The sequence below is a fragment of the Geotrypetes seraphini genome, chromosome 6 (genome assembly GCF_902459505.1).
Source record: "Geotrypetes seraphini chromosome 6, aGeoSer1.1, whole genome shotgun sequence".
NCBI lineage: Eukaryota > Metazoa > Chordata > Amphibia > Gymnophiona > Dermophiidae > Geotrypetes > Geotrypetes seraphini.
The window spans coordinates 209,172,561-209,186,052 of record NC_047089.1 but is presented as its reverse complement, the minus strand read 5'-3'; the positions used below and the strand labels follow the sequence as shown (position 1 = coordinate 209,186,052).

Genomic DNA, 13,492 nt, shown 5'->3' with positions numbered 1-13,492 from the left:
CACTCGGTTTGCTGCCACCGCCATCGGGGAATAGTCCCCAAGCCACCGCTGTCCCAAGCTTTCCCTGCAGAAGCGTCGCGCTGACCAGCATTCCGCTCCCTGACGTCAATTCTGACGTAGGAGAGGAAGTTCCGGGCCAACAAGGCATTTCTCCTCATTCCATCCAGCCTGAGCCCCATCTCTCCTTGATCCAGCATTTCCCTTCTGTGTCTGTCAGAATTACCATTCCACCTATTTTCCAGCATCACCCTTCTTTGTGTCCATCTCACCTATATCCCTATCTCACCACTTTTTCAGAATCTTCATTTGTCTCTGTCCTTGTCTTTACCCCATATTCACCATTTGCCCTTTCAATGTCTTTATCTCCCCCCCCCCACACACACTTTTTCAGCATTACTTCTATGTCTCTATTTCACCTCCTCTTCATGTCCCCTCTGTATCTCTATCCTTATTCAGAAGGTCCTGCTTACCCTTTCTCTTCTTTGTGTCACTATCTCCATTTTCAGCTTTCCCCCCTTTTTCCTTTGTTAATGCACCCTGTAGCCAGAATCTTTCCACCCTCTCTCCACTCCGGCCCAGCCCAGTATGAAATATTTCCTTTTGTTTCTCTCCCCTCTCTCTTCTCCTCCCTCACCCACGAGTCCTGCATCTGGCCCTCTCCCTTCTACCTGCACCTGGCAACACCCCCCTGCTCCGCGGCTCTCTTAAGCAACTCGTCAGCAGCGGTGATCAAGACAAGCTGCCGACATCGAGGCCTTCCCTCTACGAGTCCCACCTTTGTGGAAAAAGGAAGTTGAAACAAGCGGGACTCGCAGAGGGTAGGCCCCGACGCCAGAAGCTTGTGTCGATCGTTGCTGCTAAGTTGCCGAAGAGAGCCGCAGGTAGAAGGGAGAGGGAGATAGGAAGGCTGTAGAAGCTCCGGAGCATGACACCGAACCCGGCCAGGATGATTTCTTTTTCAGGCTGCTGCTGCCGCTACCATCCCCCACCCGAAATGACAAAAAACAGCCTAATGCCCGCGTCGGGAAATAGCCATGCTGAGCAGTGAGCTCAGCTCACACACACACACAGCTCTAGGATCTTTACAGCTGAGCTTCTGTTGTCTCATTAATGCCAACCACAAAATCTTAAAAACAAAAAGTTTTACAAGCGAAGAATCAACAACATATTAAAGAGTTGTTGACTGGTGGAATGCTGTTTTGTTCAGAGTGGGGGGTTTTCTGAGCACCAATGAGGCAAACAAAATTAAAAAACTGACTAAACCTCAGTAATTTCACTTCCCACACAGTTTATTTATAAGTCTTACTGGTTTTGTGAGCAACTAAAGGACTAATGAAAGTGCTGGACAGCAGCACTGAATGAACAAAATTTATTTTGAGAATTGCCCAGTCTAATGAGAACCAGGACAACTGGGTTTAATTCCCACTGTGGTGCCTTATCACTCTAGGCAAAGCACTTATCCCTCTGTTGCCCAAGGCAGCAAAGTAGCATATCAGTTCCCATCCTCCTTCCCGATTCTGTGTCTTGTTTCCCACCCTTGAAAGGGGTGCAAAGATTTATTGTAAAAAAATAATAATAATAATTCTGTTTTCAATAAGTGACACCCGCACAGACAGCAGTTTCAAAATGCCTTCTGCCAGCATTACTTTCATTTAAGGATTCCTAATAATAGAACTATCTAGGAGGATCTAAACGAGCCTTAACTATTTTAAGAAGATTGTTTTTGTGGTTATTATTCTTTAAATATATTCCTTTCTTTCCCTCACTGTGGTTGTGAAATTATAGGCTACTTGTAAAATATAGAGCATTACAGCATCAGTCCCTGGTTCTGTAATAGAACGAACAGAATGATATAATCTAATGGTACGCACTAGATGATGTCACTATATGAATGGGTAGAAAACCAGGGCTGGAATCTGTAGCTCTATGGCTTGGCCCCAATGCCAAGGTAAACTGATTCACTACTAGCAAAAGGGCCAATACGTAATAAAAAGGGTTGCTGGCAACCAACTGGATCTGGTTTAGTTTTTCAAGGCAGGACAATAGGCTGCCAACTATATCCAGACTCTTGGGACAAGACTGATCCAGTCATGAGTTTCCCTGTTGCATGCTGGGACTCGTAGTTCTGATTTCCTTATTAAAATGCATCCTCTAAGAAAAACAAGACTACAAGACCCGGCATGCATTTGGGTGAATCTAGCCCTGTTTTTACCCTCACTGAAGGCAGGACAACCATGATGAATAGGCAGTGAAGCAAAAAGCAGGGGTAAATCAGCTGGTCCTGAAAAAATACAGGTATTCCAAAACCTGGTATTGGTGATGTCACAACCAGTTGGGTTTTCAAAACCCCCACTATAAATATATAGGATATAAATTTGCAAACACTAATCAAATTTACACAAATATATATCATGCATATTCACTGCAGGAAATTCTGAAAACTCAATTAGATATGGTATCACCAAGGCAGCCCTAAAACTGGTCAATTTCTAGAGAAGTGGGTGAAAAGAGAAACAGCTCCCTCTAGAGGTAAAAATCACAGCAAAATGAGGTGACCCAGTTTGCCAAAGGTTACTCTGCTGCTCTGTGCCGATCAGAAAAGTGTTTGCAATGCAGGAATGATAAGTAGTATTGGAGCTCCAGTACTTGGTTTTTCAAAAAACCCCTTTGGACAACCACGCAGGATGTAATTGGTCTGCTAGGGTTTCCGGATTTGTAGATTTTAGATAGCATAAAGATATGAAGAGAAAGAGATTGATATCTGATTTTTGACAAGTAGCTGTACTTGCTTTGGAAATGTGTTGATGAAATTTTTCAGTTATTTAGTGTGCTTCAGTCAGTTTCCTCTAGTATAAATTATTCAAGAGCTGTCTATGCCCTTCTATGTATTTTAAAGCCCCATTTTGTATAAGTGCTTGATGTGGGAAATTAAATGGTATCCTAAGCCAGAAACACACCTTGTGTGATGCTTCCTAGTGCCCTTATCCTATCTACTACACTGTGAGTCAAGCAGGGGAGACCATGGGAAGGGGAGCAATTTTTGCACCTCATCTCCCTTGCATCCTGTAAGGCCGCACCATTCCACAGTCTTTAGGATGGCCCTGATGTACCACCCAGGTTGGGACATTCACATTTCTGATATTATTTACAGAATGACTATGCCAAACAGTTGCATAGCCACGAGAGTGCCTTGGGGGCCTCTCCCCCCCCCCCCCCCCCCACACACACACACACACTTTGGGCTCAGGCTTCCTCCAAAACTGTTGGTCTTGGCATGTATATAGGCTCATTTTGTTTCTGGAGCACTTATACACTTATATGATGGATTTTTAAAAATCTACATGCACCAGAGGAGCCTATTAAGGAGTTGTGAAAAATAACGCTAGTAGATGCTTTTTTGAGGTTGTGATAGATACCATAAAGATGAGCACATTTGCCCCCAGTTAACTGAAGGATACTGTAGGTCCCAACATTCAGGTATTTGGAGTAGAAGCAAAAGCTTGTGTAGAAAAGTTGTGCTACTACTTATTATTATTTCTGTAGCGCTACTAGACCATTAAACATTTAAGAGATAGTCCTTGCTCAGTAGAACTATGGGAACTATATGCATATTTTTTGGCCTGCTCAAAAAATATTCAAACGCTATATTCCTTTGAAATCTCCGCATGCCGAAACATCTACATGCAGAAATAGTGGTGTTCTGAAATTGCCATGTACATGTATATGCTATTTACATATGGAAATGCAGGTATTTTCAGATGCAGATACTTCCAAAAGTGTCTACACAATGACTTCAGAGGCTTCTTTGTCTGCAGGCTTGATGTTTGGCTTGCTCAGGAGGTATTTTTATGGTGGGGGGTTTCTATTGGAGAGAATCTGTGCCTGAATCTCTCTATGTAGTTGTCTAATTTGTTTGCTTTGCCCACTTAGGGAGGGTTCCAAGTAATATTTTTAAAAATTGTAATCCAGTGTGTTGCAGGTGTTGTCTCTCTTGAAGAAATATAGTTTTAGACAAAGTAACCTTGTGCCATGTTAAGCAGTAGTCAGAGACGTTTATTTATACTTCAATGTGGTCAGCAAGAAATTGTCTGTATGCTGGAACCCAGGCCTTGTCCCAGCAACCAACCCCTTGCCCTATCTGCCCACTCACTATGTTTATGGAGTAGCAGGAAGTTATGAAAGGAGACAGCGACAAGCAGGAAATCATTCAAGGAGGATGCCAAAGCAGAGACACGCTTATCCACTCTGAGCTTATTTTCAGGTTATGATAAAATCTTGTGGGCTTGGATTTGCTCCGGAAGACTGAGGATTCACTTCTGAGTCTGGTCTCATTCACTGATAAATAACATTACTAGTGGAAGTCATGCCATGCCTTTCTTGCAGACAGGACACTAGATCTAGAAACATGCACAGTTATCTGTGATACTTGGATACTTAAAAATGATTAAGCCTGGGGGGATGTTTTGCAAGTGTACAATGCCGAATTAGTGCAAAATGTACTTGTTTTTGTACAGATATTCACATGATGTGGAGCAGTGAATCAAAGTGATCAAGTTCTCTTCCTGCATTGTGTGGCTCTAGCAGCGTGTGATCCACATTGTGCCAAGGCCTGCACTGTCCTCATAAGACTTTGAGAACAGCCTAGGATTTTGGATACCAGTATAATTAATACTTTCAAAGAGCCACACAGTATAAGAAGAGCTGGATGATGAATGCACTGGTCTGGAAATAATGCTTGCAATGTTAAGAGGGGCTGGACTGGAAATAAAGAGTTGCACAGGGACGGAAATTTCACCCATCCCCAGTGGAATCTAACCCATACCTGTGTAGTCAAAATCCCATGGCAAATTCTTTCAATCCTATGGGAATCCCTTGGCAACTTCTTCCATAGCCGTGGGAGTCCTTCAATCCCCATTCCCGTACAGCTCTCTAAGAAGAAGCTCTGAGGAAGAGACCAGCTCAAGAGACTGGTGGTAAGGGGATAAGTGAGAGTATAACATGAACTGAGGAACAGGGAGACAGTAGATAAAGGTACTAGAAGAGCGACCAAGTTGATAAAGAGGATGGAACTCCTCTCGTATGAGCTTAGACTATAAAGGTTAGGGCTCTTCAGCATGGAAAAGAGACAGCTGAGGGAAGATCTGATTGAAGTCTACAAAATCCTGAGTGGAGTAGAACGGGTACAAGTGGATCGATTTTTCACTCTGTCAAAAAATTACAAAGACTAGAGGACACTCGATGAAGTTACAGGGAAATACTTTTAAAACCAATAGGAGGAAATTTTTTTTCACTCAGAGAATAGTTAAGCCCTGGAACGCATTGCCAGAGGTTGTGGTAAGATTGGATAGCGTAGCTGTTTTTAAAAAAGGTATGGTCAGTTTCCTGGAGGAAAAGTCCATAGTATGTTATTGAGAAAAATGTGGGGGACACCACTGCTTGCCCTGGATTGGTAGCATCGAATGTTGCTACTCCTTGGGTTTTGGCCAGGTACTAGGGACCTGGATTAGCCACCATGAGAATGGGCTACTGGGCTTGATGGACCATTGGTCTGACCCACTTCTTATGGCTGGATACAGGACTGATGGAGCCATTGGCTGAGATATACATGAAAACATTTCAGCCCTGGGGATTTCACAAGTGGCAGGAATATTCTGCCTGGTGTAACATGAAGATGGCATGGTCAGATAGATTAGGAAGAACTGCAAAAGTGATAGTTATTGTGTTTTGGAACAGTAATCAGTGCTTCCTGCTTTAAGTGAAAGGGATGTGGGGAGTTGTATAGTCTGATTCTCCTGTCAAGTATGTAGACGATAACACCTTGCTTTGTTTTTATGACGTTTTCCAGGCAGACAGTCCAGAAGACATGAACAGCTGGATAAGGACAATCCGAGCAGCTCTCCAGTCCCTGAAGATGCGTTACAAAGTATGGCAGGCTGCTAATTTTTCCCCTTAGTATTGATGAAATTAGTTATTGAGGAAATGATGGATTATTTGAGCTTTCAATAACTCTGATAATTCATCCAATGCATATTATGGAAACCGCTATAAACCTGATCTTTCGTCAGGCAGTGAGAATGAGCTGGAAATAGATTTACAGTGAGTTGGAAATGTGGACTTACAGTGATTTGGATGACACTAGATGGATTCACCTTTGGATTTTTCTTTATGTCACCTTGAGGATGAGAGAACAGAAGGCAGGAATCATGATTCAGGGGCTGATGCAGAAACTTTACACAAACATTGATGCAGGCTGTAGAGAATGACATGGTGACAGAATTTGTCACCGTCCCCGTCCCCACAGATAACCATGGGAAACCATCCCATGTCATTTCTTTAGTATCTATCTCAACCTTAGTCCTTCTACACCAACATTCCTCAATGCAAGGCTTGAGGGTCAGTGATTGTGCTCATTACTACTACTATTTATTATTTCTATAGCACTGAAAGGTGGACACAACGCTGTATATTTTAATATACAATAGACAGACCCTGCTCAGAAGAGCTTACAATCTAATTTAGACAGGACATTTCAGGGTTGGGGAGATTATGGTAGAGGAAATGATACAGTGGGTATAGGATCTGACAGCAGTTGTGTGGGAGTTAAGAGTTGAAAGCAGTTTCAAAAAAGTGGGTTTTTAGCTTGGATTTGAATACTGCTAGGGATGGAGCTCACATAAGAATCAGAGCCCATTCATATTCTGATTCTTATGTGAGCCAAGTATAAGATAATGAAGCCATTGTGAATCACTGATGAGGTTGGCTCTTAGGCATTGGTGGAATGAGGCATTATGACATCACAATCTCAGCTCTGGAATGTTGATACTCAACCTCAGTCCTTCTACATCAGCATTCTTCAATGCAAGGCTTGAGGCTCAGTGGTTGTGCTGATTCATACTCTGATTCTTCCCTTTCTCCTTAAAGAATGACATGGGATGGTTTCCCACGGTTATCCGCGGGGATGGGGACAGCGACACCGGGACATCTAATTGGAAGTAATTTATCAGTTACACATGTAATTGCCACTAATTGGTATGCTCTAGTATAAACTATACATGCAAAATCTATCGTGCAAAAATGAAAGTAGGTATGGATGTGAGAGGGGCATGGTCAGAGGTAGAGAATGACACGGGGACAAATTTGTCCCTGTTCCCACAGGAACTCAATTGCTCCATCCTGTTCCCGTGAGTTTTGCTGCTGTCCCTGTCCCATTCCTGTAAGCTCTGCCTTAACCGCACAAGCCTCGAACACTTATGATTTTAAAGTGTTTGAGGCTTGTGCTGAAGAGGATGGAGCTTGCAGGAATGGGGCAGGGACAGGAAAAGAACTGGCCTGGATGGGATGGGAAAATTAGTTCCCATGGAGACAGGGAAAAATTTGTCCGCATGTCATTCTCTAGTATTCTATAATGGCAATTGTACATGCAATTATTGATATAGAATTCACACTTAGCGGGCAGCATCCTGGTGCCTAATTTTAGGCAATCAATACAGAATTATCCCCAAAACACATCACTACCTCAAGATGGTTCAGCATGACTGTTTTGCTGTTGACACCTGATCTGTAGTATCAAACACAGCAACACAGTTCTAAACACACAACACAGTCAATGAGTCAGGGACATAGCCAGACGGCTGATCTTGGGTGCGCCTGAGCCCAAGGTGGGTGGGTACAGAATTTGACCCTTTCCCTCGCTCTGCTCTCTGCCCCTTCCCATTACCTGCCCAACCCGCTAACCAAAAATATTATATTCCTGAGCTGGCGGGGATCCTCAAACCCTGCCAGCTGAAGATTTCCTCATCCTCAGGCAGCTAGTGCTTTTCCATATGGCAAATGGCAGCACTTGCCTCAAGCTAATGCCACTGGCAGCAGGCCGCGCATGCACAAAATCTGAGCATGTGCAGAGGGACTGGTGCTGGTGTCAGCTCGAGGCAAGTGCTGCCGGCTGCCATTTGGAAGAGCACTGCCCGAGGAGGAGGAAATCTTCAACAGTAGGGGTTTAGGGATCCCCCATCAGCCACAGCAAGGGTGCCACAATTTTAGATAGGCCTGAGTCCAGATTGGGTGGGCCCAGGCTTACCACTGCAATGAGTTACTCCTGTGCACATTCTAGAAAAGATATATTATGTATAGCTAGTTTATGATCATCCCAAAGGACAAAAAAAAATGATCACCATTGTTTTTTTATTTAAACTTCAAAAATCCCAGCAGAACAAAAACTGAGACAACTATATACAGGAATGTCACAAAGCATATCTGTTACACACTATATTGGAGGGGGGGAAGCAGGGGGTTCTCTTTCTACTGTGTGACAGGATCAAAACAGACCAGTCAGTATGGTCTTTTAGTGTAAACCAAATTTACACTATCACAAACTTTGCTCTCAGTGCACATTCCCATTCTTGCTGCTGATGTTGTTGTTGTGACTAGCAACTTTGGGAACGGGAATCAAAACTTGACTCCACATAACTTTCTGAGTCATACAAAGTTGTGTATAAATGGTCCCTGCCATTGACTTTTGAGTTATGAGTACTGAATTCCATACCAGACCAATGTGTCATGTTCTGTGCATGTCTCTACAGGAAGCAGCCTTCAGCAGATCTAATTCCCTGAATCAGCCTGGAGCTTCCTATCCTTCAAGCTCCTCAGGGGTAAAGAAAGCTGGAGAAGAGAAGAGGAGTCTTTGCAAAGCCCCTTCTGTCACCTCATCCTGGCAGCGATGGACCCCAGTGCTACAGAGGGAGGAGAAGCACCCCACCACTACAGGAACATTTGGGCCACCCAAGGGCTTGTTTTATGGGTCCACTTTCTCGGAGGAGGCAAACATGCAGGGCAATCGGCTGAGGCACAGGTCTGAGCCCCAGCATGAGAAGGAAAGGCACTTTCCCTTATGCCTGGACGATGAAACCATTCGGACTTCAGATGTGTAACAGGCCTTGGGACTTACTGCTTGTTTGGAAGCTGAGGATTAGTTTTACTTTATTTTTCCACCTTTGCTTTCTCATGGACATGGATGCTGCTGGTGTGATTGAACAATAACTTGAACCTTATGTACTACACAGCATTAAACATAAGCAGATCTCTCTATGCTGCATTCATTTGGTTAAGCCTGCTGTATTCCTCTGTTAAAATGAAATAGTATGAGAGACAAGAGAGACCTCCGTTTAAAAATGGAGATCTTTGTGATCTGAAGCTCACACACACCTTCACCTTGGGATAATTCTTGTGTTTGGCCAGTAAAAGCTATCACAGTTTTTCAAAGAATCCAACTTTCCTAAGGACTAGCTCCCCTAAGCAGTGCTTGAAGGCCTAGAGTAAAGGCATGGACAGATTCAAAACAGTGTTCCTTTGATTTTGAAGATGAAGGTTCTGCTTAACCCCAGAGTCAGAAAATGTGTTTTCCTTTATACTTGCAAAGTTAAGGATGTAGTTTACCATGGAGAGGTGTAAGCAATGGTATTCTAAAAGTGTCTGAGGCTCTGTGCTACTGAGAGCTTTCAGAGGCCCTTTTACCACATTATACTCATTCCCCATTCATGTGGTTTCTACAGGTCTCACCTGGCCTTGGTTTGATTTGTGAATAGTATAGCTGAAGTAATTTTTACTTTAATTATGTTTAATTTTATTAATTTATTTAACACAACTGCAAGGAAGATGGAAACAAAACGTTGGATGGTGATGGCTATAGAGGCATTGGAAGCTTCATGTGAGCGCTGAATGCCTCCAAATGAGAAAGGGGTTGGCAGAGATAAAGAGCCGGTTTCCTTTTCTGCTGATTGCAATTAGGGCTGGCTTAAGCATTAGGCACACTGGTCTGTTGCCTAGGATTGCAGCTTGGGGACAGCCAGAAATACTGCATTCACAGTAAAACAATAGGTCCCAATGGCTACATGAAGAGCCATCAGCATGTACTTTTAACAGCAGGAAGGGTGGGCAATTTTTAAGCAGCCCATTTAGTTGGAAAAAGAGCTCCTAGAAATTGTCCTCATTATGTAAGTATTGAAAACAAAGTATGATGTCCATTTTGTGCAGGATTGATCTGGGAAAGATGATTTGATCAGTGGCATAGTGAGAGGGGGCAAGGGGCACCATCTTCAGGGGGGTGCCGGCACCTCTCATCTCTGCCCCCACCCTGCGTACCTCTTTAAATGTTCACTGGCACAGACCAGCATCTTCCACTTATTGCTCAAGCCAGCCTCAGTTCCCTTCTTATGTTACTTCTTGATTGCAGGACCAGGACATGAAATCAGAAGGGAAATGAAGCCAGTGTGAACAGCAGATGGAAGATGCTGCTCACACCGGTGAAATGTTCAAGAGGTATGCGGTGGGGAAGAGGGGGGAGAGGTGCACAACGCGGCAATGCTGGGCGCCAACCTCCTTTGCTACGTCACTGGCTGTGGTAATCCAGATTGTTGGGTTTACTTATCAAGTTCTTGGAGCAGAGATGGGCTAGAGCAGGGGTAGGCAATACCGGTCCTCAAGAGCTACAGGCAGGTCAGGTTTTCAGGATAGCCACAATGAATATGTATGAGATGGATTTACATGCACTGACTCCTTGAGATGCAAATCTCCTGAAAACCTGACCTGCCTGTGCTCTTGAGGATCAGAATTGCCTACCCCTGAGCTAGAGAATTAGAGTGGAGGAGTAGCCTAGTGCAGTGGTTCCCAACCCTGTCCTGGAGGACCACCAGGCCAGTTGGGTTTTCAGGATAGCCCTCATGAATATTAATGAGAGAGATCTGCATATGAATATTAATGAGAGAGATCTGCATATAATGGAGGTGCCAGGCATGCAAATCTGCTCCATGCATATTCATGAGGGCTATCCTGAAAACCCGACTGGCCTAGTGGTCCTCCAGGACAGGGTTGGGAACCACTGGCCTAGTGGTTAATTCAATGGACTTTGATCATGGGGAACTAGGTTTAATTCTCACTGCAGCTCCTTGTGACCCTGGGCAAATCACTTAACCCTCCATTGCTCTACATACAAAAAAAACTTAGGTTGTGAGCCCACTGGAGATAGAGTAAGTACCTGCATATAATGTGTAAAGTGCTGTGTATGCCTAGTACAGGGGTGTCCAATGTCGGTCCTCGAGGGCCGCAATCCAGTCGGGTTTTCAGGATTTCCCCAATGAATATGCATGAGATCTATTAGCATACAATGAAAGCAGTGCATGCAAATAGACCTCATGTATATTCATTGGGGAAATCCTGAAAACCCGACTGGACTGCGGCCCTCGAGGACCGACATTGGACACCCCTGGCCTAGTAGCACTATAAAAATGATTAGTAGTAGGAATTAACAGCTAATGAGAAGGGGATGAGAGGCAAAGCTGAAGGTTTGCCTAATAGCATTGCATTGATCCTGATTGCAGTACCACAGACTCTACTGCATCTCCTTAGATCTCTTTAGATTAATGCTCATACTTGCTTCTATCTGATGTCTGGTCTCTCTTTTTTCTAATAACTGAATAAAGTCCCACTCCCTTCCTGCTCCTGCAAGTCTTTCTCCTTCCTGTTCTCACACATCACATGCATTCTACTGCCCCTTCTTCTCTCATCTTCTTATGCTTTATTTTGTATTAATTCTCCATTCTTGAATTTTGTCCCTTCTCATCCATTTGAACTGGCCATGGTAGCTTTGTTACATACATCATCATGCTTTAACTTTTTGTTGCTCTTTGGGTATCAAAAAATTGCTGCCATCTCCAGGAAAGGCTACATGAGTAGGGATATCATATGGTTCCAGAAAAAGGAGGCTGGATAGAGATATCCAGGTTTTACTTCCACTGAAAGCAATGGAAGTAAGGAGGACAAATTGATTGAGACATCTGGGTTTTACTTCCATTGAAAGTAATGTAAGTAAAACCCGGATGTTTCAATCCATCCTCCTTTTTCTGGAGCCATATGGTAACCTCATAGGGCTTTTGAAGTATTATTGCTAAAGCACTTTAAGATTCTATTTACCTGAAAGGCCCTGCACAAATCCTAAGTGATTATTTATTTAGCCAGCCCAAAGGACTGAGCCATTCAAATTAACCAGTTTACACCATTCTTAGGTTAGCAACCACTTCCATTTTCTGTAGAGCAGTTGATTCACTCCTGTTTCACAGCATGCATGGATTTGTAGTTCTTTCTTTCCTTAGGGAACTATGAACCACAAGTCCCTTGTATGTAATGCAGTTAAAATAAAACAGGGCTGGATCTCCCTGCAAGAATGGAGTTAGGTTTCTTGCTTCTTTAAAGCAGGGTTATTATATGGCTCCAGAAAAAGGAGGACGGATTGAGACATCCGGGTTTTACTTCGATTGCTTTCAATGGAGGTAAAACCCAGATGTCTCAATCCATCCTCCTTTTTCTGGAGCTATATGGTAAGGCTATCTAAGAGTATTGATCTGAAACTTAATGATATGGACCATAAGTGACACACCACTTGTAAATTAGCACCCAACAAAGTTACTGGCAAGAAGTTGAAACTACTGTATGGTACGAGAATTTTATTTTGTTGAAATTTAAGACCATAAACTTACTATATATAAACCTGTATTTTGTCATTTTTGGCCTCTGTTGATCTTAGCTCAGGCTTCTCCACAGCATCTTCAGTGCCTACTACAGTCAGGAAGATGGCAAGAATATTTCATAGACCAAGCATTATGTTCCTTTTTCATACTCATTCTTAAAAAATATAAAGCCATCCAAGGACAGAGACAGAAATACAACACAAGTACAGACAGGCTCTGCAGAAAGGTGACTGCAGATACCACATGTGAAGATGGGGAGAAAACTGAATGGTGAAAGTGACTTTTATTCAGCATTGGATGCTTGGTGACTAGATATGGTGGATTTCATGGCCAGTTTATGTGGGTTCAAGATATAATTACCCGAAGTGGTTCAAAACTCACTATACTAAACTACTCATTAATACCACTTCCAGACAGAATGTATCCAAAGTATATTACTACTCATTCAGGAAAAAGGCCTCAGAATAGGAGCATACGTACAGTCCTATCACAGACTGAGACTTCAACGTAGCAGCTCCTTGCTCTAATCATTGGCCAAAAAACCTGAAAATTTCTTTAATTCACTTAAATTATTTTTAAATTAATTTTTAATAAATAAATATGTGTACTTTTTTTAAAATTATTTTAAATATTTTCTTCAAACTATACTAAATCTTATGGATACACCCCTCTGATGGTTTGGGAGAGAATATTTGACAACTAGATATTGAATACTTATCTCAGCGTTGTCATTGCTGGTTCAGATATAGCCTGTTCACTGCCAATATGTTGCCGACGTGGCCAGCATTTCGTGGACATAACATTCGGTCCACTGCTTCAGGGCCAGAGGCAGAAACATTAAGGCATCTAGAATATACAATCAAATCATACCATAAGAATATTATCATTCATAGTTTCCTTATAATCAAAAGTGATCAAACTTACTTCTCCGTTAATCGTTGTCAAAGGCTCACAAACAGAGGAAATATGGCACC

The 13,492-nt window shown here is 42.9% G+C and overlaps 1 protein-coding gene across 4 annotated transcripts in view; it reads left to right on the top strand.

Moving 5' to 3' along the window:
- The window catches only part of PLEKHA2 (pleckstrin homology domain containing A2), a 125,378-nt gene extending 112,789 nt beyond the window's left edge, over positions 1 to 12,589 (top strand). For 3 of the 4 annotated variants that reach the window (XM_033950288.1, XM_033950286.1, XM_033950287.1), the window contains 2 exons: positions 5,846 to 5,923; positions 8,580 to 10,552. In XM_033950288.1, coding sequence (XP_033806179.1) covers positions 5,846 to 5,923; positions 8,580 to 8,927 — 426 coding nt within the window. In that variant the 3' untranslated portion in view covers positions 8,928 to 10,552. Of the gene's footprint in view, positions 1 to 5,845; positions 5,924 to 8,579; positions 10,553 to 12,574 lie in introns of those variants that run through there. The other variant, XR_004539966.1, reaches the window with a different exon arrangement.
- The last annotated feature ends 903 nt before the right edge of the window (positions 12,590 to 13,492 follow it).